Source organism: Astyanax mexicanus, chromosome 7, assembly GCF_023375975.1.
Source record: "Astyanax mexicanus isolate ESR-SI-001 chromosome 7, AstMex3_surface, whole genome shotgun sequence".
In the NCBI taxonomy this organism is placed as follows: domain Eukaryota; kingdom Metazoa; phylum Chordata; class Actinopteri; order Characiformes; family Acestrorhamphidae; genus Astyanax; species Astyanax mexicanus.
Window position 1 is genome coordinate 44,714,537 of NC_064414.1, and position 21,417 is coordinate 44,735,953.

Consider the following 21,417-nt stretch of genomic DNA (forward strand, 5'->3'; position numbering starts at 1 on the left):
GTGATTTAATTGGGTTTAAATAATAACATGACTCTTGATCTCTTTCTGACAGAGTACCATCCATCGTTGTATTTCTAAGATTATCTTGAATATTACATGTTTGTGGGCAATATATATATATATTACATTTATTGTGATTCAATTGTAAGATTGTTTGTTTCCTGAATTTATCCTCACAAACTGATATGCTGAAAAATGTATTTTGATCCACTGTTTAATTGAGTTTTCTTTTGGTTTGATCTATTAGAAAAATGCTGAAGCATGCTGACCATGTGAGCGAGGGGGGGTTTATGGCCCTTTGTGAATCCCCACCAAAGTTTGAAATTGCTCCTAGACCAATCAAAACACAGACATTTGGGCCACAGGGCCAATCATAGCTCAGGGGCCAAACAGGCCACAGAGACTAATAGTTAAACTGGGCAGACACAGTTCAGTTTTCCAGTTTAGAGTTTCCAGTTGAGTTTTGGGAGTTCAGGTCAGAGCAGTTGGAGGAGAAGCAGTGGGAGAAGGAGTTGGAGAAGATGAGTTGAGGAAAACAGTTAGAGGAGAGAGGTTAGGGAGCCCAGAGATGGAGAAAGGATAGACTGTTAGTTTAGTCATCTTAAGTTAGTTTTCTTAGACTAGTGCATTTAATCTTCAAGTATATTAATATTAGCTATCCTAGTTAAAATATCTAAGGTTATTTTACAATCTACGAAGCCAAGCATTATTCCATCTAAGTTTAGCTAAAGTACAGCTGAAAAGGAGATCCGCCAGATCCAACCCAGAAACCGGCGGTCCGGAGGCCACCAGCAAGCCAGCTGAGAGTGAAGGGATTTACCCTGTGGGTTCTAATGGGGCTCCGTGCTGACACAGGAAGTCAAACCACCCTTCAGACAGGCTCACGTGATCCTTTTTCGGGGTGAAGCATCAGACGACCAACCCAGGCGGACGTCACCAAGGCCCACTTCAACAACTCAGAGTAAGGCAGAGCTGGGTTTAATCTTTCGGCAGATGGTGTCTGTTGGTCATGGTTTGGTCGGGTCTTTAATAGAGCGTCTTTAGTATAGATGACTCATTTTGAGTTGCTTGGTTGGAAATAAGAACTGGTTTCGTAGACTTAAAATGCCTTAGACCCTTATTTAGAAATATTCACTTAATAGTTCTATTAATCTTTATTCCTTTCATATCAGCATTATAACGTGTTTGTTCTTTTATTTCTCATTTATTATTCTACACTATGATTTGATATATAATGGCTACATTATGACTTTTTAATGAATTATTTACTCATATCTGTGTGATTTAATAAATACTTTTATTTTACAAAACCTGTCATTTCAGTGTGTTTTTCTGGATAACTTGGTTATGAAAATTTCTGTCACCTGTAGAAACCACACCCTGAGATGTCTTGTGTTATTAATTAATTTGATTAATTAATTAATTAATTAATTAATCTAATTAAATTAATTTAATAACTGGCGCCCAATTAAAAAAATATTTCAACATCTCAATTAGCACCAGGTATTACACCACTGAGCCGCTACATAATTTGGCGCCCAACGTGGGGCAGGATTATTATTGGCTCTCCGCCGCGAGACCAGAATATACACATTTCATAACCAGTTCCAGAAAATAGCGCTGTAAGTTGCAGAATAACGTGTATTTTGTTTTTGTTGCTAAATGCGTTAGCTGCTGGCTAGCTGGCCTAGCTGGAGTTAACTGCATAAACCCAGCGTGTTAGAAACACACGCACAGGTTCTACACGTGCTTTTGTTTACAATTCAGGACTGGCCAGTCCCCCGCTGTGTGTGTGCGTCGCGCGCACGGTCCCCTGTGTGTCTGTATAACGTGTACAGTTGTGTGTGTGGTACGTGAGCGCTCTTGAAAACATTACTCTTATTTGTAAAATAAGCTTGGTTGACACACCGCCGTGTGTGGGCAACCTTAAACCCGGGTGTATATACGTGTATATACGTGTGTACTTACATAAAGTTCGAACTGTTTCCGGTAAAATAGACATATTTTGCCAGTGTTGATCTGATAAGGCCTTCGCGCAGGTCTGAGTCGCGGATCTCCGGCTCATTGACTCCGCGCTCCAGTTAAAACTGCCGGTTTTTGCGCGAAATCCGTAAAATCCTGCAGTACTGGACACTTCCACGTGCGTAAAAGAGTAGCTAACTTTTACATAACACCACCCTGAGTGGCAGGAAGTTTATTGTGTGCGTGATTAAACTAACCACGCCAGGATGTAAATCCTCTTTGCTCATCTTGTGAAGTGTGTTGCTGCTGTGTTAAACTTTCGGACAGCCGTGTCCTTCTCCTCTGCTATTCACAGTCGACTGAGTCAGTCAAATCTGCTGACCAGGTCCCAGACCCAAGGGGCGGTCCTTAACGTGGCATCATCAGTGGGCGTGACCACTCCCACCAGTCGGCCTCTGCCACCATCTGGTGGACAGCCTGACTATTTACACTCAAACTCAAAGGGTGTTTTACTACCCCTCACCACTAGGGGGGGTACACTGCCACATCGCCATCTGGTGTTTGATTTGGTTAACTGCATACAGTGCAGAAAGGTGCATTTCATTTGTTTGACCACCAGAGGGAGCCACTTAGCCATATAGCTGTGTCGCCACCTGGTGTTGTATTTGTGTAATTGCTATCATCCTGTAGAGTGCATTTAGAGTTTCTGTCGCCAGAGGGTGCCAATTTCAAACAAACTTTTTGTTAAGTTAATAAAGGGAATTTGCATTGTGGTTGGGTTAAATGGTTTGTAAATAAGTAAACAAATAACTGCATTCATTTAATCGGTTAATATTAAATAGTTAAATTTAAGTTTCAGGTCTGCTCTCTCAAACATTACTCTTTATGTTACATTGAACCAAGCTAAATAGCTATCTCCATTGAGTAACTAATCACAACATAAAATAATTAACTGGTCATTTTAATCAATTTGATTAAGTAAAGTTAATTAAATTTTTGTTAATTAATTATTTTCAATTTAATTCAACCATCTTCAAATAAATCAAGATTAATTATTGATCGATTAAGATCAATTATTAATAACTAATTGAAATTAATTAATTGATTAACCATAAAAAAAAAAAAAAAAAAAAAACTTATCCAGTTATCAGTTACTCAACCATATACCCAGCACACCTGTGCTTAATACATAGTTAAATTCTCCCATCCTGTACATAGTTAATAACTATACCCATATTTAGATTTAGACATTGTGTATAGTGCCCTACAGTTATTAAACTGTTCACTAGCATCACTGACAACAAATCTAACTATTCTTTTAAAATTAATCTACTAATTGTAACCTTAGGTCGCCCACTTTTAACAGATTTTCTTCTTAGAAAAGGCACAATGCTAATTGACTCGAACATAAAATAAACTTGTTTGTCATCAAAATTGTTTGATTCCACGTGCTTTACGTAAATCAAAATGTGTGCCACCGAAAAAGCTCTTTTAGGTCTACCCCCAGGACTTACCATCCCAGTCCAACAAATGGACAGTGGGGGTCTCCATGCACTAATTGCCAAAAGCCTCAATGAGTGTGTATCTAAAATCCTTGAGGGCAAGCAACAAGTGGATCCGATTTCCCTAATACTGTGGAAACAACTGCTGTTGTCACAGGATCAACTTGCTGCTTCCTCCAAAACCATTCAAAATCTCCAAGCAGAGATTGTGACTTTAAATGATAGAGTTGCAGACCTAGAGAACAAAACTGTACAGTCTGAAATGAACCAAAGAGACCTCAAAACCGAAGTGCAGCTGCTTCAAAAGGAAGCCAACATAGCTACCCAACTTGCAGCTCAGTCACAGGAAAAACTAAAACATGCTATTGCAAAACAGGTTGAGCTACAAACTGAATTAGCACATGCTAACAATGCAGTCAAATTAACTCGAGACCAAACAGAGTTAACATTTGAGCTGATGATGGAGGGAGACTCCCCCATCAATCCAGCTGGTAAATCAGGAACCCATGGGGTTCCTGATCTTAAGCAACAACCATCCACAAATACATTCCCTCTAGTCTCCCTTAAAGGTGCTGAAGCGCCAGTAGAACCAAGGTTCACTCAGCGTTCCCAGCCATATGGGACCTCTGTGCTACCTCAAGCACCCTCTGATAGAGATTTGGACAAAATTGCGCGTAACATCCCACACTTTGAACCAGAACCGGACGGTTCTAATGATGTCCACCAGTATCTTCGCGACATTGACTTCTTCTTACGCCGTTTCCCCAAGGCCACGGTAGATGATAAAATCTACCTCATTAAGGTGTCCTCTAGTCGGGAAGTTGGACGTTTCATTGAGCGCCAACCACCCCAGGTTAAGAGAGACTATCCTGCTCTTTGCAAGGCTTTGGAGAATGAGTTCTCCAACCACCTTGTTCAAACCGGCCTTGCTGCAGCTCTTGCAATAAAGCAGAGTCGCCAGGAAACACCCCTACAGTACTATCACCGCCTCAGGCACGCTTATTTCGGCTATAGAAATGAGCCTGGAATGGAGGAAGAGGAAGTTTTCAAAACATTGTTCGTGAGAAACCTCCATCCCTCCACCAGTCACTCTTTTGGAGTCGCAGCCTGCCCTCGTACGCTAACAAGCCGGCAGCTGCGTGATTTGGCTCTCAGAGGATTTGCTAAGTTCCAACAAAACATTAATAAAAAATCAGAGTCAAATGACGTCCTGATAATTAATGAGCAGTCCTCCCACGTCAAGCAAAAAGGGGCACACAAGGCTCCAATGCCACCTAAGACCCAGTTAAACCACAAAAACCAGAGAGTGTTCCACTCTTGGCGTCGCTCGTCCCTACATTGGGCCAAGCAAAGTGACCAAAAGCCCTCCTATCGAAGGAAAGGTAGGATAAAACGCAGTTGGAATGGCAAACACTCACAGCACCATGCTCGAGCACAGAGCTCCAGCAAACTTCAATCTCCGCTCAGGAGAAAGAGCCCAAAGCACCACAAACGTTGGTGTCCACCTAAAGGGCACAAGCATGAGACATATCCAACTAACCTGAGCACTAAAGACGGCAGTCTGCTCAGACAATTTCGTAACGAAATACGCAAGCAGGACAATGCTGAATCTGAATTCTTGCCAATTGTCCAAGCTCCAGATCAACCTGCTTGGGGGGGTGCGAAATCCATCCACCCCAATGCAGCCTGGGTTGTACAGCCAGACGCTGAAAACAACCACACTGAGGAAGCTCCTTCCCTCAGCCTGGAGGACCCACCACCTAAACAATTCTTGGGTTTCTTAACCGAGAAAGGTTCAACACCAAAATTCTATCTAGCCACCAGGCTGGAAGATGTGTTCGGGTATGAAGCTCTTTTGGACACAGGGTCAGACATTTCTTTGATGTCAAATTCACTTTTTGACCAGGTGAGGGCGACAGCCCGCCGAAACAACAAAGAGATACCTCTGAAAAAGTGTGCTCTTCACCTTCAACCATATTCGCACACTGGTATCACTCTGCATTCAGCAGCCCTGGTGCACGTTGCCATCGGTCCAATGAGCCTCACCCATCCAATTCACATTTCTCCATTGGAGAACGTCCCATTGCTCTTTGGCAAAGACCTCCTTGACCGGTTCAAACCATTGATTGACTTTCAGCATCGTAGAATCTGGGCACAGGTTTGCGAACCCCTGCCCTGTCCTAAGGCACAGGATAGAGTTCAATGCTATCATGTTGCTAGCAACATTGAGCCACACAAGCTCATTGAGCCTTCAAATTCCACGGAAATCAATGAGAAGCTCACTGTCAGGATTCTGAAACCACCACCCTCAGAATCCCCTACCATGATTCTAAAACAAAACACCTGTTCATGGGCATTGACTCCCTCTACGGCTGTAGATGAGTACAACTCAAAAGCTGGAAAGTCATTCACTCTTAACACAACGGTCAACGGTGAAATCTTTGTTCCATGGGCTGACAAGTCAGGTTCCTTGCACCGGACTAACTGTGATCCTCTGTTCGTGCACCAAAAGGATTGTTCTCTTCTTGTTCCTGCACCAGTGGTTCCAGACAAACACAGTCCCTTGGATTCTTATGAATGTAAAAACATTCCCACCATCTACACAGATGGATGTGCTTTTCGGAATGCTCAAATCAAATGGAAAGTTAACATGACAATTGGTGCATGTGACAACACTTCTTTCAGAACACTGGCATTTCAACTTGATCCACTTGCCACTTACTGTGCGTCTTTCAGGATGCTCAAGGGCCCGTTTGTTTATGCCCCAGATACACACGCTTCATCTTCATTCGTGGTGCCTCAGCGTCATGGGGGGGAGAGCCTGGCCCAGGCCCTCGATCACCCATGGGTGGACCACAAAATGATGGGGGAAACACACCAAGCATTCCCACAATTGACATATCTGCCACTTGTTGGAAAAAGGCTAGTGTGTTTTCAGCCCCAATCTTCAGAAGATCTGTGTGGTATATGGCCAATTCCACAAATGGATTGGGTCGAAAGGAACAAACATCTCATCACTGTGGCAGGTGCAGTTGCCAGATGGAGGGGACGTCCCCCAGACCCTATTGAAATGGCTCAGGCCACAACTTTTTCGCTGATCCACACTTTCTCAGGTGTTGGTATATCTCATCGTTCTAGCGGTGAACTGCGGAAACACCCAAAACTGGGAAAAAGCACGCTTGGATACCAACCATTGTGCTACACTGCTGACAAGCTACTGGTGAGGTCCCAGCACAGCACTGGCAAAACAATTCGCGAGCTCAGGTCTCATTGGTTTGGTCCTCATGCAGAGGCAGACAATCTGCCTCGCATCTGGAACCAGATCCCGCATCGTCAGTGTTTTATTAAACCGATTCTCAAACAAGTTCACTGTAACCCAATCAAACTATGCAAAAGCCCCATGGGACAAGTCGGGACCAATAATGCCCTAGGTTAAATCATAATACTGGGCCAAATACTTAGACACACTGAGTGTTCATTGTCCACCATATTCTGACCTGACGCAATTGTTAAATTGAGAAAGTACCACACATTCACTGTCTGGAACTCACCTATCCAAGTAGCATAACTCACAACAAATTGGATATTTTGTTAAACCTAGTGTTTGAATCACCATTTCAAACCATTAGCATAACAGTATAATAAATACGTGGAGAAGGGGGGGTGCCAAATTTTTTTTTCTTCTTCTCTCTCTTCAGGTGCCCAAAACATATTTTGTTTCCCTTCTGACTATGTTTGCTCCGCTATATTGTTCTCAATTGTTGACTAAGTAGTGGCTAATTATTGAAGCATACCTTATGGGTAGGTTGTCTTGATAAAGTTATAAAGGAACAAATAGCTAGCAAACTATTTGTGATCCTTTCATATGCTTGTTGCCACACTATCACATTAAATTAACTATTCTATTCAGAACCAAAAGCCAATAGCTACAACAAAAAAACTGATCATCAGAGAAATCTATTAGACCAAAAACTCTGTCAGCTACCTTGTAGTAGATTGTCTTAAGAAAGCATGACCAACAAGACACCAATTGCATGAAAGATGTACCCTAACATGCTCTGTCTACAGAAATCCACGTTGACATCGACCGATGACCCAACGTCCAGTGGCCTGTCGATCGATGGGGGGGGGGAATGTAGTGGATTAACCAGAGGATTTCTTCATTGCTTACACACACACACACACACTACCCCCACTTTACGGCCTATAAGGAAACTTCGAACCCAGAACACTCTAAAAAAACCTTGGAGTAATCTTTTCCAAACAACCTTAAATTTCAAAATGACATTTACTGACTATTTCTTCACTCAGCCTCGCTCAAGACCCCTAAATGCGAGTTTAGGGTAAAATTCTGTTTACATTCCTCCAAGTCATAAACCTCGGAGTTAATGTAAACATTTGGAACATTTGCAACACCATCACTAGGACGGGACTGCGGACTTAAGAGAGTGTCAAAACTTAATTAATGCCTTGGAAATTGTTAATTCACCAAATGTTGTACCAATTCAGGGGTTTGTGCCTAGTTATTTCTGCAATCACTTAGAAATAAGATTAATGAAATTAAGAGAAATGTTCTAAGCTTGGGATTCCATTTTCAACATTGCAGGCTCAAATTCGGTGGGGTGCAGAAAGAACTCCTTCCCCCACCATCGTAAATTCCGATGCCAACCGCTTATCTAAGCACTCAGCAAAGGGGAGGAATTTCTCACTCAGAAGATTTTGCTTAAAATACATATATATTGACTATATAAAAAAGGTGTTTTATAGAATGTTTACTAAATAATGGTATATGTGTCTGGTATATGGTATATGTGTTTGGATGTGTCCTGATTGAATTCTCCTACACATTCAAGTCTGAATCAACAAGGTTTAATTAGCATTTGATAATTTAGCTTTATTTGGTTATCAGTGGTTTAACCACGTATTATCTTTTAAGTGATTTAATTGGGTTTAAATAATAACATGACTCTTGATCTCTTTCTGACCGAGTACCATCCATCGTTGTATTTCTAAGATTATCTTGAATATTACATGTTTGTGGGCAATATATATATATATTACATTTATTGTGATTCAATTGTAAGATTGTTTGTTTCCTGAATTTATCCTCACAAACTGATATGCTGAAAAATGTATTTTGATCCACTGTTTAATTGAGTTTTCTTTTGGTTTGATCTATTAGAAAAATGCTGAAGCATGCTGACCATGTGAGCGAGGGGGGGTTTATGGCCCTTTGTGAATCCCCACCAAAGTTTGAAATTGCTCCTAGACCAATCAAAACACAGACATTTGGGCCACAGGGCCAATCATAGCTCAGGGGCCAAACAGGCCACAGAGACTAATAGTTAAACTGGGCAGACACAGTTCAGTTTTCCAGTTTAGAGTTTCCAGTTGAGTTTTGGGAGTTCAGGTCAGAGCAGTTGGAGGAGAAGCAGTGGGAGAAGGAGTTGGAGAAGATGAGTTGAGGAAAACAGTTAGAGGAGAGAGGTTAGGGAGCCCAGAGATGGAGAAAGGATAGACTGTTAGTTTAGTCATCTTAAGTTAGTTTTCTTAGACTAGTGCATTTAATCTTCAAGTATATTAATATTAGCTATCCTAGTTAAAATATCTAAGGTTATTTTACAATCTACGAAGCCAAGCATTATTCCATCTAAGTTTAGCTAAAGTACAGCTGAAAAGGAGATCCGCCAGATCCAACCCAGAAACCGGCGGTCCGGAGGCCACCAGCAAGCCAGCTGAGAGTGAAGGGATTTACCCTGTGGGTTCTAATGGGGCTCCGTGCTGACACAGGAAGTCAAACCACCCTTCAGACAGGCTCACGTGATCCTTTTTCGGGGTGAAGCATCAGACGACCAACCCAGGCGGACGTCACCAAGGCCCACTTCAACAACTCAGAGTAAGGCAGAGCTGGGTTTAATCTTTCGGCAGATGGTGTCTGTTGGTCATGGTTTGGTCGGGTCTTTAATAGAGCGTCTTTGGTATAGATGACTCATTTTGAGTTGCTTGGTTGGAAATAAGAACTGGTTTCGTAGACTTAAAATGCCTTAGACCCTTATTTAGAAATATTCACTTAATAGTTCTATTAATCTTTATTCCTTTCATATCAGCATTATAACGTGTTTGTTCTTTTATTTCTCATTTATTATTCTACACTATGATTTGATATATAATGGCTACATTATGACTTTTTAATGAATTATTTACTCATATCTGTGTGATTTAATAAATACTTTTATTTTACAAAACCTGTCATTTCAGTGTGTTTTTCTGGATAACTTGGTTATGAAAATTTCTGTCACCTGTAGAAACCACACCCTGAGATGTCTTGTGTTATTAATTAATTTGATTAATTAATTAATTAATTAATTAATCTAATTAAATTAATTTAATAACTGGCGCCCAATTAAAAAAATATTTCAACATCTCAATTAGCACCAGGTATTACACCACTGAGCCGCTACAGTATGCAAAGATAAATATAGCATTATAAATAAACATGATGGTTATGTGCATAAAATAGTTCATAAATGCAGTGTTAACACTAGACTGTGGTAACATCATACATTACTAAAGGGTTATAACATTAAATACGTTTTATATAATCACATATCTTCTATAAAACAATTGTTCTAATATATGTGACAATAATATGTTTAAGCTAATCAATTTAGAAGATAGGAAAAAGAGTGAACCACAAGTCTAAAGTTTATGTGTGAATTCAATTCTCTACTGCCCCCTCATTCTAACTTCTATATGTAGTTAATTGAACATCCACTGAAATAGTTTATCCACCTTTAAAACAATATGGGAGTTTTGTGCAGGCAATATTTATATTTCTCATTTTTAAAAGTTATACACACTTCTGATTAATTTGTCTACACAGACCTTTAGTACTGATATTAATAATATAAGGTTGTACATTATATATCAATTACAGTCTGAGCAAAAAATATAAGCTTGTTATTGAGTATTGCATTTGTTTTTTATAGCAGTATAATATTAATATCACGATCACAAAAATGACCTCAATTTTTGTAAATGTTCATGATTAATGAATCTAGAATTTGTTCTAAGATTGTGTACAAATTTCACGATGAATGAAACAGTAAGATTTACAGCTCTGGAAAAAATTAAGAGGCCACTTCAATTTATGAATCAGTTTCTCTGATTTAGCTATCTATAGGTTTATGTTTGAGTAAAATGAACATTGTTGTTTTATTCTATAAACTACAGACAACATTACTCCCAATTTCCAAATACATTTACATACATACAATACATTTAGAGCATTTATTTACAGAAAATGAGAGATGGCTGAAATAAAAAAGATGCACAACTTTCAGACCTCAAATAATGCATAGAAAACAAGTTCATAATTATAAAGTTTTAAGAGTTCAGAAATCAGTATTTGGTGGAATAACCCTGGTTTTTAATCACAGTTTTCATGCATCCTGGCATGTTCTCCTCCACCAGTCTTACACACTGCTTTTGGAAAACATTATGCTGCTCCTGGTGTAAAAAATCAAGCAGTTTAGCTTGGTTTGAGGGATTGAGATCATCCGTCTTTCCTTGATTTTTTCAATTTGGTGAAATCAAAGAAACGCATTATTTTTAAGTGGTCTCTTATTTTTTTTAAATATAAAAATAAAAGCTGTGTATACAACAGACCATGAAATAGGCCATGATGGATAACATCGGAAAAGAGTAAGAAAGGATAAGAAGGAGCAGGGAATAAGAAGGAATGATTATCAATACTGCGGATTTCAGAAGAAACAGCTACCTACACACATGAACTTTGATGGAGTTTCCCTTTAGAGCCCTCCCCCTTCCAGGAAGCCAATAATTAGCTGCAGCAGGATGTACTGAACCTCTCTACTCTCCCTACACTAGAATCTGTAAAAGGAGGGTCGGTTACGGTAATAGGAGGATAGCAGTGTAGGATCAGTATTGTGGGGTTCAGATAAAAGCCTGCAGCGTCTCTGCAGCTCACACAGAGCTTTCTGTACACACTGAACTGAGCTAACTACAAACTGAACTACTTCTTCAGATCTGAGTGAGTATTCTGACTTTCTGTTTATTGACTTGATAGCAAAAGGAAGCTGAATTTGATTTTTCCATCGCAACACATTGAAACAACACTGATCTCTGACATCAGATCGGATTTATTTGTACATATGGACCTACATTGATTCAACATTGATTGTTTAATATTTATTGTTTGCATTACATTAAGATTACATTAGATTAGAAGTATATGTGCACTCAATCAGACTGTATTATTTTGTCATTACTATAGTTTTGGGAATGTGAATCTATCAAATTCTGATGAGGTTCAGTTCACAGAAACTTAAACTTCTCCATCTGTCCACTTACAGAACAATGTGGGGCTTTTGGATCCTGCTCTTTGCTGCCTCTCTTACAGGTAAGATCTTTTTTATAGCATTTTTTCAGCTTGAGATCATTTTTCAGCCTGCACATGTAACGGCTGCGTGTGCGTGGGTGAAGGAGGACCAAAATCAAACAATACATCTACACAAATGTATAATGCAGTAATAATAATAATAATAATAATAATAATAATAATAATAATAATACAGTAATACAGCATAACTACAGGAAAATAATATACTATAAAACACTACATATAACGGGTATATGTATATAAATATATACTATATAATATATAATTACATAAAAATTAACTGTGACATAACACTGCACTGTGATCGTATAGTATTCATTTTTTCCCTTGATTAGAGATAATATTTACTGAGTTTTCATACTCTGTTGGCGGAGTACTGTGCTACAGTAGATGGATATTTTTTCTTTCTTTGAACACATTAGGTCTGAACACAAAAATTACAATATAAAGAAAATAAACTGCACTTGCAACATACCTGCACAAAGATACAATACAATACAGCAGTTTGATTTCAGCAATTGCACATTTTCACATTCTAAAAGACTAATGGACATACTTTAAGCAGATAATGCTAACATTTTCACCATGTAAAGTATGGGCTAGTTATTAGCTGCTAGCTTAGCATGGTTAGAGAAAACAGATGGATGGATACTTTATTTATCCCAAAGAAAATTTAGGTTTAGTTTAGTTTTAAAATGCTTTTAAAATTTCTAAAATGTGTAAAAGTCAGTTTAACAGTGCTGTCTAGTTACTTTTACTGATAAACAATAATTAAATAGAGACTTACGAACTTTTTATTATTATTATTATTATTATTATTATTATTATTATTATTATTATTAACAAACGACAATATTCAAAACTAACATCAACATGTACAAAAATATATCTTTCAATAACATCTTACCTCCCCAAACATCACACATCAATATGTTACATTAATATTGGCATGTTAAACAACTAGGAATTAAACCAAAACAGTTCCATGTATGTTCAATAATATATATATATATATATATATATATATATATATATATATATATATATATATATATATATATATATATAAAAAATAAATAATAATAATAATAATAATAAATAAATAAATAAAAATAAATAAATAAGGAGAGAGTAAAGCTTCCTTGCATGGGGTCTATCGATTTTGAGAATTACAAACTTATATGTGCATAGTTAACTTTATAATTGTGAAATAGTTCCCCTGTGCTTTGTGTGTGACCTACCTCAGGCAGAGCACATGTTAGACTGTGCCAGAGTGAGGGAAGAAGGAGGGACCAAGCTGCAGCGGCACACTGGCTAACAGGATGTTGCAAATGCAAGGAAAAACTTCAAAATAGTGGACAGAAATTAACAATTATCTTTAAAAAAAAATTACGAAATTATTTGCTGAATATTATTATAACTTTGGTTGAATTTACTATTAATTATTAAGACTATTTTTAAGGTTATTTTTAAACCTGTTACACACATACTTCACATACTTCTGCACTTTTGCAAAAACAACAGCAATTTTAATATAGGCAGTGCATTCTCCACAGATAAGAAATTGAAATGATTGAAATCGATTTCTGAACTCTTAAAACTTTATAAATATGAACTTGTTTTCTTTGCATCTTGCAGTGTTTTAATTGGTCAATATTTTATGGTAAATAGACAATGAAAATGCTCCAAAATGTATTTTTTCTTAAGTTACATTTTACTGAAAGCTTTTTTTACTTATTTTGTAATGCTATATGCAATATGAGACTTTTGTATGACAGTGATGACATATGATTCAATATCTAATGGCCTATGATTCATTATGTTTTAAATTAATTATCAGGGTCAAATATTGGGCATACATTTATTTTTTCTTTTTCTTCCCTTCTCTTAGAGTCCTATGCAGATGTGAATGTGGTTTATGGCCAGCAACTGAGTATTAACATAACTGCTATGGCGGAGAGACTGGAGTTTATATCTGTGGATAAATCCAAGGAGTACACCATCTGGTCCAGCCTTAACGGGCCCAAAAAGGGAAAAGTAATTCAGTGGTCGGGCGGAAAGCACTTCATAATAAACTCTGCCAGTTTTGATGATGAGGGAAACTACACAGAGGTGTCAAATTACCAGACTTTTGTCACCAAAGTGAAGGTTCTCAGTAAGTCAATTTGGCTTGCTTGTCTCTTATAGCCTTTCTAAATCCTCTAATTTTGTTCATTTTATAAAATTCACTCGTCTAAAAACATAAGACTTTACTAAATTACAAACTAACGCTTCATTTTCAAATTGCTTTTAAAGCTTCAACTGAAACCCAGAGATGTGAGGCTGGTGAAACTCTGACCATTTCACTGGATGGTCTTATGGAAGAAGGGGCCAGTCTGCGTTTCTCCAGAGGTGCTGAGGAAATCATGCTAGTACACCAAGGCTTACTTATGATGAGTGTCCCTACCTTCAAAGATCGGATCAAAGTGACCAGCAGTAGTATCCAGGTGCTCAGTGTTCAGGGGTCAGATGCGGGCAAATATACACTCTTGGACAGTAAAGGTCGTGTGGTCAAGATCAGCACACTACAAGTCACAAGTGAGTTTCTGCCATTAAATAATTACACCACACAGTGAAAAGTATTGCTAAGGTTTAGCTTTTGAGTTGAAGTAGGGAAATGCGTCGAATTACACAGCTAACAGAGAACATTATAAGAACGTGTGGCAACACTTTGAAAAGGTTCCAGGAAGTTAAACATGCAATGTTACAGAAATAATGTTCCAAGCAAGTTCTGAAAATGTGTGAAATAATAATAGCTTGCATCACAACATTACTAGAGCATTCTCACATTAGAACGTTCCAAGCTAGACAAATACTAACATGATCTTAACAACATGTTAAAAGTAACATAAAAATCTAAAAATTAAAACATCAGCAATATTAGAAAATTTTATAACATAAAAAACTGCAGTTCAGAAAATGTTCTACTAACCAAAATTGTTAGCTGAGTAATTATATAGTTTTGAGAGTTTCACATTTACAGTTACAACCCTGAACATGACTCTAAAGACTGCCTTAGCCCGATAATTATTTTATTTTATGAATTCCATCTGAACCGGAGACTATTCTACTGGTTTACTGGATTTTAATTAGATAATTAGATTAGTTAAATCTTCTTCTAATCTTCTTTTATTTTACCGGATTAGGTCTTGTCTCTCTACCATTTTTAAGTATATTTGATTACCTAAGAATAAACTGCTTACATAAAAAACACATTTTAAAGATCATATGTTTGAATACTGTTGTTTTTGCTTTTGCTCTCTCCTAATAGACACCTGTGTTGTTGACGTGGATGTGCAGTATGGTCGTCAGCTGAGTATTAAACTATTAACACAGGTGACCTCAATGGGACTGAAACCTGTGGATCAATCCCAGAATTATGTTATCTGGTCTAGCACTGTACGGCCCACTAGAGGAAAAGTGGTGGGATCAGGAAAAGATAGGCGCTTCATTATTAACCCTGCCAATTTTGAAGATCAGGGAGACTACACCCAGAGAAACACAGAGAACAAAGGGATTTGTGTCTCCAAAGTCAAAGTTGTCCGTAAGTTTACTCTTTCTTGTTTTTCGAAAATAATGCCCGTTTCTCTACAATAGTATGCAGCTCTAAATGAGTACACACTTATTTTAGATCTAATGTTCATTTCCTGATTGCTTTTAAAGCCTCTACTGACACCAAGAAACGTGAGGTGGGCAAAACTCTCACTATTCCACTGGACGTCATTAAGAAGAATGAAGCCAGTCTGCAGTTCTACAATGGTGCAGTCACCATTTTGCTGGTGAAAAATGGCTCATCTGTGAGGAATCTCGGGGACCTCTCTAAACAGATCAAAGTGACCGACAGCAGCATCCAGGTCCTTAATGTTCAGAGGGCAGATAAGGGAAATTACAGACTTCTGGACAGTAAAAATCGTGTGGTCAAGATCACCACTTTAGAAGTCATTAGTGAGTTGGCTGCTGTTAAAACAATTCCATCACACACATGGTAGTTATGTTATTACAAGTATTCATTTGGTGAAATTTAAAATGTTTAGCTGGTAAAAGGGGAATGCCGTAAAGTAATGTTGTAGTTTTAAGGGTTTTGAGATAACTTCATCCATTCAAATACAGCCTTAACCATTTAAGAATGGCTGGGCTCTGAGTGGTCCAGTGGGCTAAGATTGACGATTTGAATCTTGTTCATGTACACAGGAATTTTGGCAGTGTTAAATTAACACTGTTAGTGTTAAATTAACACTGAAAGTGTAAAGTTTAACACTTATAAGTGTTGATTTAACACAGCCATCAGCTACCGGAGCCCCGCGAGAGCACAATTGGCCTTGCTCGCTCTGGGTAGATAGATGGCGCTCTCTCCCCACATCACTCCAAAGGGTGATGTCGATCAGAACAAGGCGTCTGTGAGCTTACCGGAAGCAAGTCGCTGCGCTTTCCTCCGAGCGCACTGTGATGCTCCTCAGCAATGTTGCATCAGCAGCAGTTCAAAAAGAGGTGGTGGCAAACCTAACATGTATGGGAGGAGGCATGTGCTAGTCTTCACCCTCCTGGTGTTTGGGCATCACTAGCGATAGGGGGGGTCCTAAGTCTTATAAGCAACTTAAGTTTTACAAGGTTAAATCAGTACAGTGTACTGTCGTTCCTTTGTTTACTTAAAAACAAACTTTCTTACACAAACTTTCAATAAAATAAGATTTTTCATATCTCTTTCATACTGTATATCAAAACACACATGATGGATTGAACTCTTAATTTTTCCTGTCTGCTCTCAGACCCCTGTGCTGATGAAGTGGATGTGAAGTATGGTCAACAGCTGCGTATCAAGATACTAGTCCAAATAAAGTCACTGGGCTTTATGTCAGAGAATAAACTGCAGAACAATACTATCTGGCCCCAGAGTGCCCAGTCCAGCAGAGGAAGCATGGAGGGTGATATGAAGCACTTCACAATTAACTCAGTCAATTTTGAAGATCAGGGAGTCTATATGCAGTGGGACAACCAGAGGAATATGATTTGTGCCACCAATGTAACAGTTTCCAGTAAGTGATTTTAGTCTTTAAGTGTTCATATTGGAATTAAATATTAAGTACTGGACTTTTAATCTATTTTAAGTCTAACACAACCCTTCCTGATTACTTTAAAAGCATTTACTAAAACTGAGAAATGTGAGGCTGGAAATTCACTCACCATATCTCTGAGTGACATGAAGAAGAATGAAGCCAGTCTGCATTTCTCCAACAAAGAACACCTGGACCTCATGCTGGTTAGGAGAGGTGTGCCTCAGCGAAATAGCAGTGACTTCTACGATCGGATCTCAGTGACCAGTAGCAGTATCCAGGTGCTCAAGATCAGTGAATCAGATGTGGGACAGTACACACTCTTTGATGGGAATGATCGCAAGGCCAAGATCATCACATTAGAACTAACTAGTAAGTATATGTCATTAACCCTTAGAACCCTACGGACGGATTTTCCGTCCAAAATCGCACCTTGTGTTCTCAGCTTAATTACTCAGGAATCCCGTAAACACATAAACATAATCCATATATGGTTAGAAGGGGTGGAACGTACTCTTTTTTAAAAATAGTGATGACATCCCAGACATCCCAGACAGAGCTCTGCTCCCCCAACCAATGTTATTTACATTTAGTGCTTCAAACATATGATGTTTCAAACCAAATAATATTAGTATATGACTCAAAAGTGTTCACAGAAAAAGCTAGGTATGGCACTACTTTATATAGTTTTTATTTTACTTGCACAATTGTTATTTTGCACTAAACATAGTTGCCTGATCAAAATACTAAAAGGCATAGGCTGCTCTGCGTATCAGGATTTTAGTATCTACATATATCTTAGAGGTGTGATTATCAAGAAAAATAAGTCCTCCTGATGCTCTCCGTGTATTTTGTCAAAGTAATAAGCCATGTAATCAGTGTTGCCAACTCCTCAGTAAGGAAAGTAGCTATTGGCTGTCCTAAAAGTCGCTAGAAGTCGCTAAATTACGTCATCGCCTAATTTGCATAATACATGTTTTTGAAGCTGTAAAGGATTAGGGTTGTGGGAGAGAAAAAAGTGAGTAAAAAACACCATAAATGTGTTAGAAATGTTATAAAGGAACAACTTCTGTTGTTTTTTTAAATAGGACGTCACTTTTTTTACATTAACTTTATTTTTATGTGAATTACATAGATTAGTTTTTTGCCATGTTCTTAAATGTTATTAAAAGAGCAGCCTGAACTGTTATTCTATGTTTTTTTTTTGTTTGTTTGTTTTATTTTTATTTTCTTAAGTTTTCTTTATTTTTAAACATATCATAGACAAATTGTTCAATGGTTCAATAGATATTTAGCTTTGTTTTTTTTTTTCTTTTTTAGCTTTGTATTTAGCTTTGTTTTTTTTTTTTTTTTTTTTTACGTTTTCTTAAGTTTTCTTTATTTTTAAACCTATCATAGACAAATTGTTCAATGGTTCAATAGATATTTAGCTTTTTATAAAGAGGCAGACACTGTGGAGGAGGTGAGTGACAGGCTATGTGGTGAATGAGGTGAGTGAAGTGAGTTAAATTAAGGGATTTCTTTTCGTGTCACACTGAAGATACATTAATATTTATTCTTCTGCTCTGTAAATACAGAGCGGGGTCAGTCAGCGGCGGCGGTTGTGGGCACGCGCGATTCATTTACAGCGTTCCTGGAGCGGTGTGTGTGTGTGTGTGCTCTGAGTGTGGGTCTGCACTGTGAGTGGTGTGGGGCGGGGCTCACGGCAGCGCGGAGGACAGTAACTGAAGAGCGCGTGTTCATCTCAGAGTCGCCAAAAGTCTCCAATAACACCACAAAAACTCGCTAGATTTGTCGCTAGTCGCTTTTTTACAAAAAAAAGTGGCCAGAGGGTCTGAAAAGTCGCTAAATATAGCGACAAAGTCGCTAAGTTGGCAACACTGCATGTAATGAACTATCATCAATATTCTTATGCTTTCAACCCACTCTAGTCCAAGCATTTTTGAAAATAATGTAAAGTAATGTAAAGTAAAAAAAAAACAAAAAAAAACAGGCGCTTGGTAATTTTTTTTACCAAAACATGGCCAGTTCCAGGAAACTATAAAATTTGCGCTTCCTTTTACAGCCGCATTCGTTCTGGAGAAAAACAGCTCATGGCAGGTGTCTGTCTGATGTAATTACTGTTTGTAAGACCTGAAAGAGGAACTGACAAAAACGAAGAAAAAACACACCATAACAGCCATATACCTCGCAGAATTGATATCACATTATAATGCAACAATGATTTCTTACATTCTTATTGTACTCTCTCTTTTTTGTATAGAACCCGTCAACTGGATGGCTATATGTGGTTTTGGTGTTGTTGTGGTGGTTCTGGGGCTGCTGGCTGGTGGTATCTACCGATGCTGCTGTAGGACACAGTCAGAAGCTAACGTTTCCAACAGAATGATCTGAGAAGTTGCTTCTCCGAGCTTATCGCCACTTGCTCACTGCAGTCCTAGGACCCCAGCACCCAGAGGATGAGGGAGGGATGTATGCCCTGTCAGCACAGTATGGTGAATGTCTAAATTAGAGAGAAGAACATTTTTTGTTTAATTCAGTCTAGTGTTTTGTGATACTACACTCCAACACCAACTTTAAGAACTGAACAATAGTTGAACCTAAATTCTGAGTAAATGTTGTGCTCTGCATCTTGTGTTGGTTTCCATTGAAGCTCAATTGTTTACAAATCTAATGCTGTTCATCTCCTAACTGTACTGTATATACTTGATAAATACTGTCACTAAATCATTTTAAATATTCCTTTATCAGGTTTGTAAATACATTTTATTTTTTACAAGTTATTTTTTACAATATGAAGTGCTTTTAATAAAAAAGGGTTTAAAAACACGTTGTGGTTCTGCCTCGGCTGTGTGCTTTATTCCAACTTAGACCTGTTTATAAAGCAAAGGATGTATATTTATTATGCAAAAGTGTATTGTGATAACAAAACTTATCATGGTATGATTAAATACTGTGCTTTTTGCTTAACCCTGCCATATCTTATGATGTCTGTGTATAGCCAAAGATGATTTGGACAGTTATAAATTAGATTAGTATTCAGCCTCCTTAGTAAGACATATTTTTAAATACCTAAATAAATGTTTATTTTGTAAACAGAGTCAACCACTTCCCAAGGGGAAAACATGTAAATCACAGTTGATTACACACTTCTTCATACAAGTCAACAATAAGATGAACTGTAACTTGTTACCAATATACCAATGAAGGAAAACAATGAGATAGATCTTTAATGTTTCTTAGGTTAGTCTTCTGTGAAACAGAGAAGTTTAATTTTAGATCTGATATTTGTGTCTCAGTTTTTGAATGATTGACGAATCTGGGGTGAACCAAATTTAAGTCAAAGAATTTAAAGAGCTTATATTTTGATCGGAGTGATACAACTGTTGTTTCTCAGGAGTAAAATTTCAGAAATAAGACAAAATAGCTTAAATTTTCAAAAACGTCTAAACTAAGTTAAGGAGAAGTAAATTACACATTAAACCGACACTCCTGCTGCATTAGGGATTTCATTTAGGTCTAACAGGCTAGTCAATGTGGTTTAAAATACAGGAGGACTTACTGTAAGCCTTAATCTCTTACATTTTAGGTTTATTATTCAGTCATTAATTCTAATGCAGAAACTATCTGGAATTATTGGGTAATTGTTTGGTATTGCATATTTTGTATAGCACCCCAGGGTTCTATATAGGGGTCTATGAAACTTATGAGAGTGAGTAAGTGTATAAATATATTGTGTAAATGTAGTGTATAGTGTATAAATAATAAATGTAAAGCCAAGGATGCAATATGATTGACTGAGATAAGTGTGTGTGAATGTATTTACTCATATATGTGTGTAACTATTAACAACTTTTGTTTAATAGTAGTACTGGTAACATTTGGACACGGAACATGCCTCGTTACTGATTTTTCACTCAACCACTCCCCTAAGAAAAAAAAAAAAAAAAAAGAATTACAATAAACAAAACTCAAATCAAAGCTGACAGAATCGTTATTGATTACTTCATTTCTATTTCTATTTAATTATTTAAGTTTTATTCAAGTATGAGCAAATGTATGTGTTTTGTAGGTTGTGAAAATAAGGTTTAACTGTGAGTTTCCTGATTAATTACAATAAAAATTACAATAAAATGCCATATTTTACCACACGATTATGGGTCATATTTCTATATATTAAGACAGAGATAAATGTTGCACAATATAACATTTGTTAATCGTCCCAGAATCCTCTCTTGTGCTGTAGGGCCTCTGTGAGTTTAGCTTGGAGTGTTTCCTTGGTGTTGTACACTGGAAGCTGCAGGAGGGAATGGCAGGTAAGAGCCTCAGGTAAGTGGTCTTGGGTGGAGGGTAATCGGGGGCAAACTCTCATCTTCACCTGGTTCATACCGAGAACAGGCACTCTGTCAAAACCTGTCAGAAACACTGAAAAACAAAAATG

General features: G+C 37.8%; 2 protein-coding genes across 3 annotated transcripts in view; one reads left to right on the forward strand and one right to left on the reverse strand.

The window, feature by feature from the left end:
* The first annotated feature begins 11,309 nt into the window (after positions 1-11,309).
* On the forward strand, positions 11,310-19,805 carry LOC125802967 (uncharacterized). 2 transcript variants are annotated; one of them, XM_049481472.1, is made up of 9 exons: positions 11,310-11,517; positions 11,840-11,886; positions 13,778-14,041; positions 14,182-14,463; positions 15,197-15,469; positions 15,589-15,870; positions 16,692-16,958; positions 17,064-17,348; positions 19,240-19,805. In XM_049481472.1, the coding sequence occupies exons 2-9, from the start codon at positions 11,844-11,846 to the stop codon at positions 19,368-19,370; spliced, it is 1,827 nt and encodes a 608-aa protein (XP_049337429.1). In that variant the 5' UTR covers positions 11,310-11,517; positions 11,840-11,843; the 3' UTR covers positions 19,371-19,805. The 2 variants fall into 2 exon arrangements, with proteins under 2 accessions (XP_049337429.1, XP_049337430.1); XM_049481473.1 differs by lacking the exon at positions 15,589-15,870.
* An 8-nt stretch (positions 19,806-19,813) lies between these two features.
* LOC103045994 (uncharacterized) overlaps positions 19,814-21,417 on the reverse strand; it is a 31,048-nt gene continuing 29,444 nt past the window's right edge. Inside the window, exon 48 of the mRNA XM_049480971.1 lies at positions 19,814-21,401. Within this exon, the coding sequence (XP_049336928.1) occupies positions 21,190-21,401 (212 nt within the window). The 3' untranslated portion in view covers positions 19,814-21,189. The remainder of the gene's footprint in view (positions 21,402-21,417) is intronic.

Coding starts and splice junctions, on each gene's coding strand:
- LOC125802967 (XM_049481472.1), top strand. CDS start 11,844: ATGTGGGGCTTTTGGATCCTGCTCTTTGCTGCCTCTCTTACAG. Junction 15,871..16,691: donor CACCACTTTAGAAGTCATTA/GTGAGTTGGCTG, acceptor GTCTGCTCTCAG/ACCCCTGTGCTGATGAAGTG. Junction 16,959..17,063: donor CACCAATGTAACAGTTTCCA/GTAAGTGATTTT, acceptor TTACTTTAAAAG/CATTTACTAAAACTGAGAAA.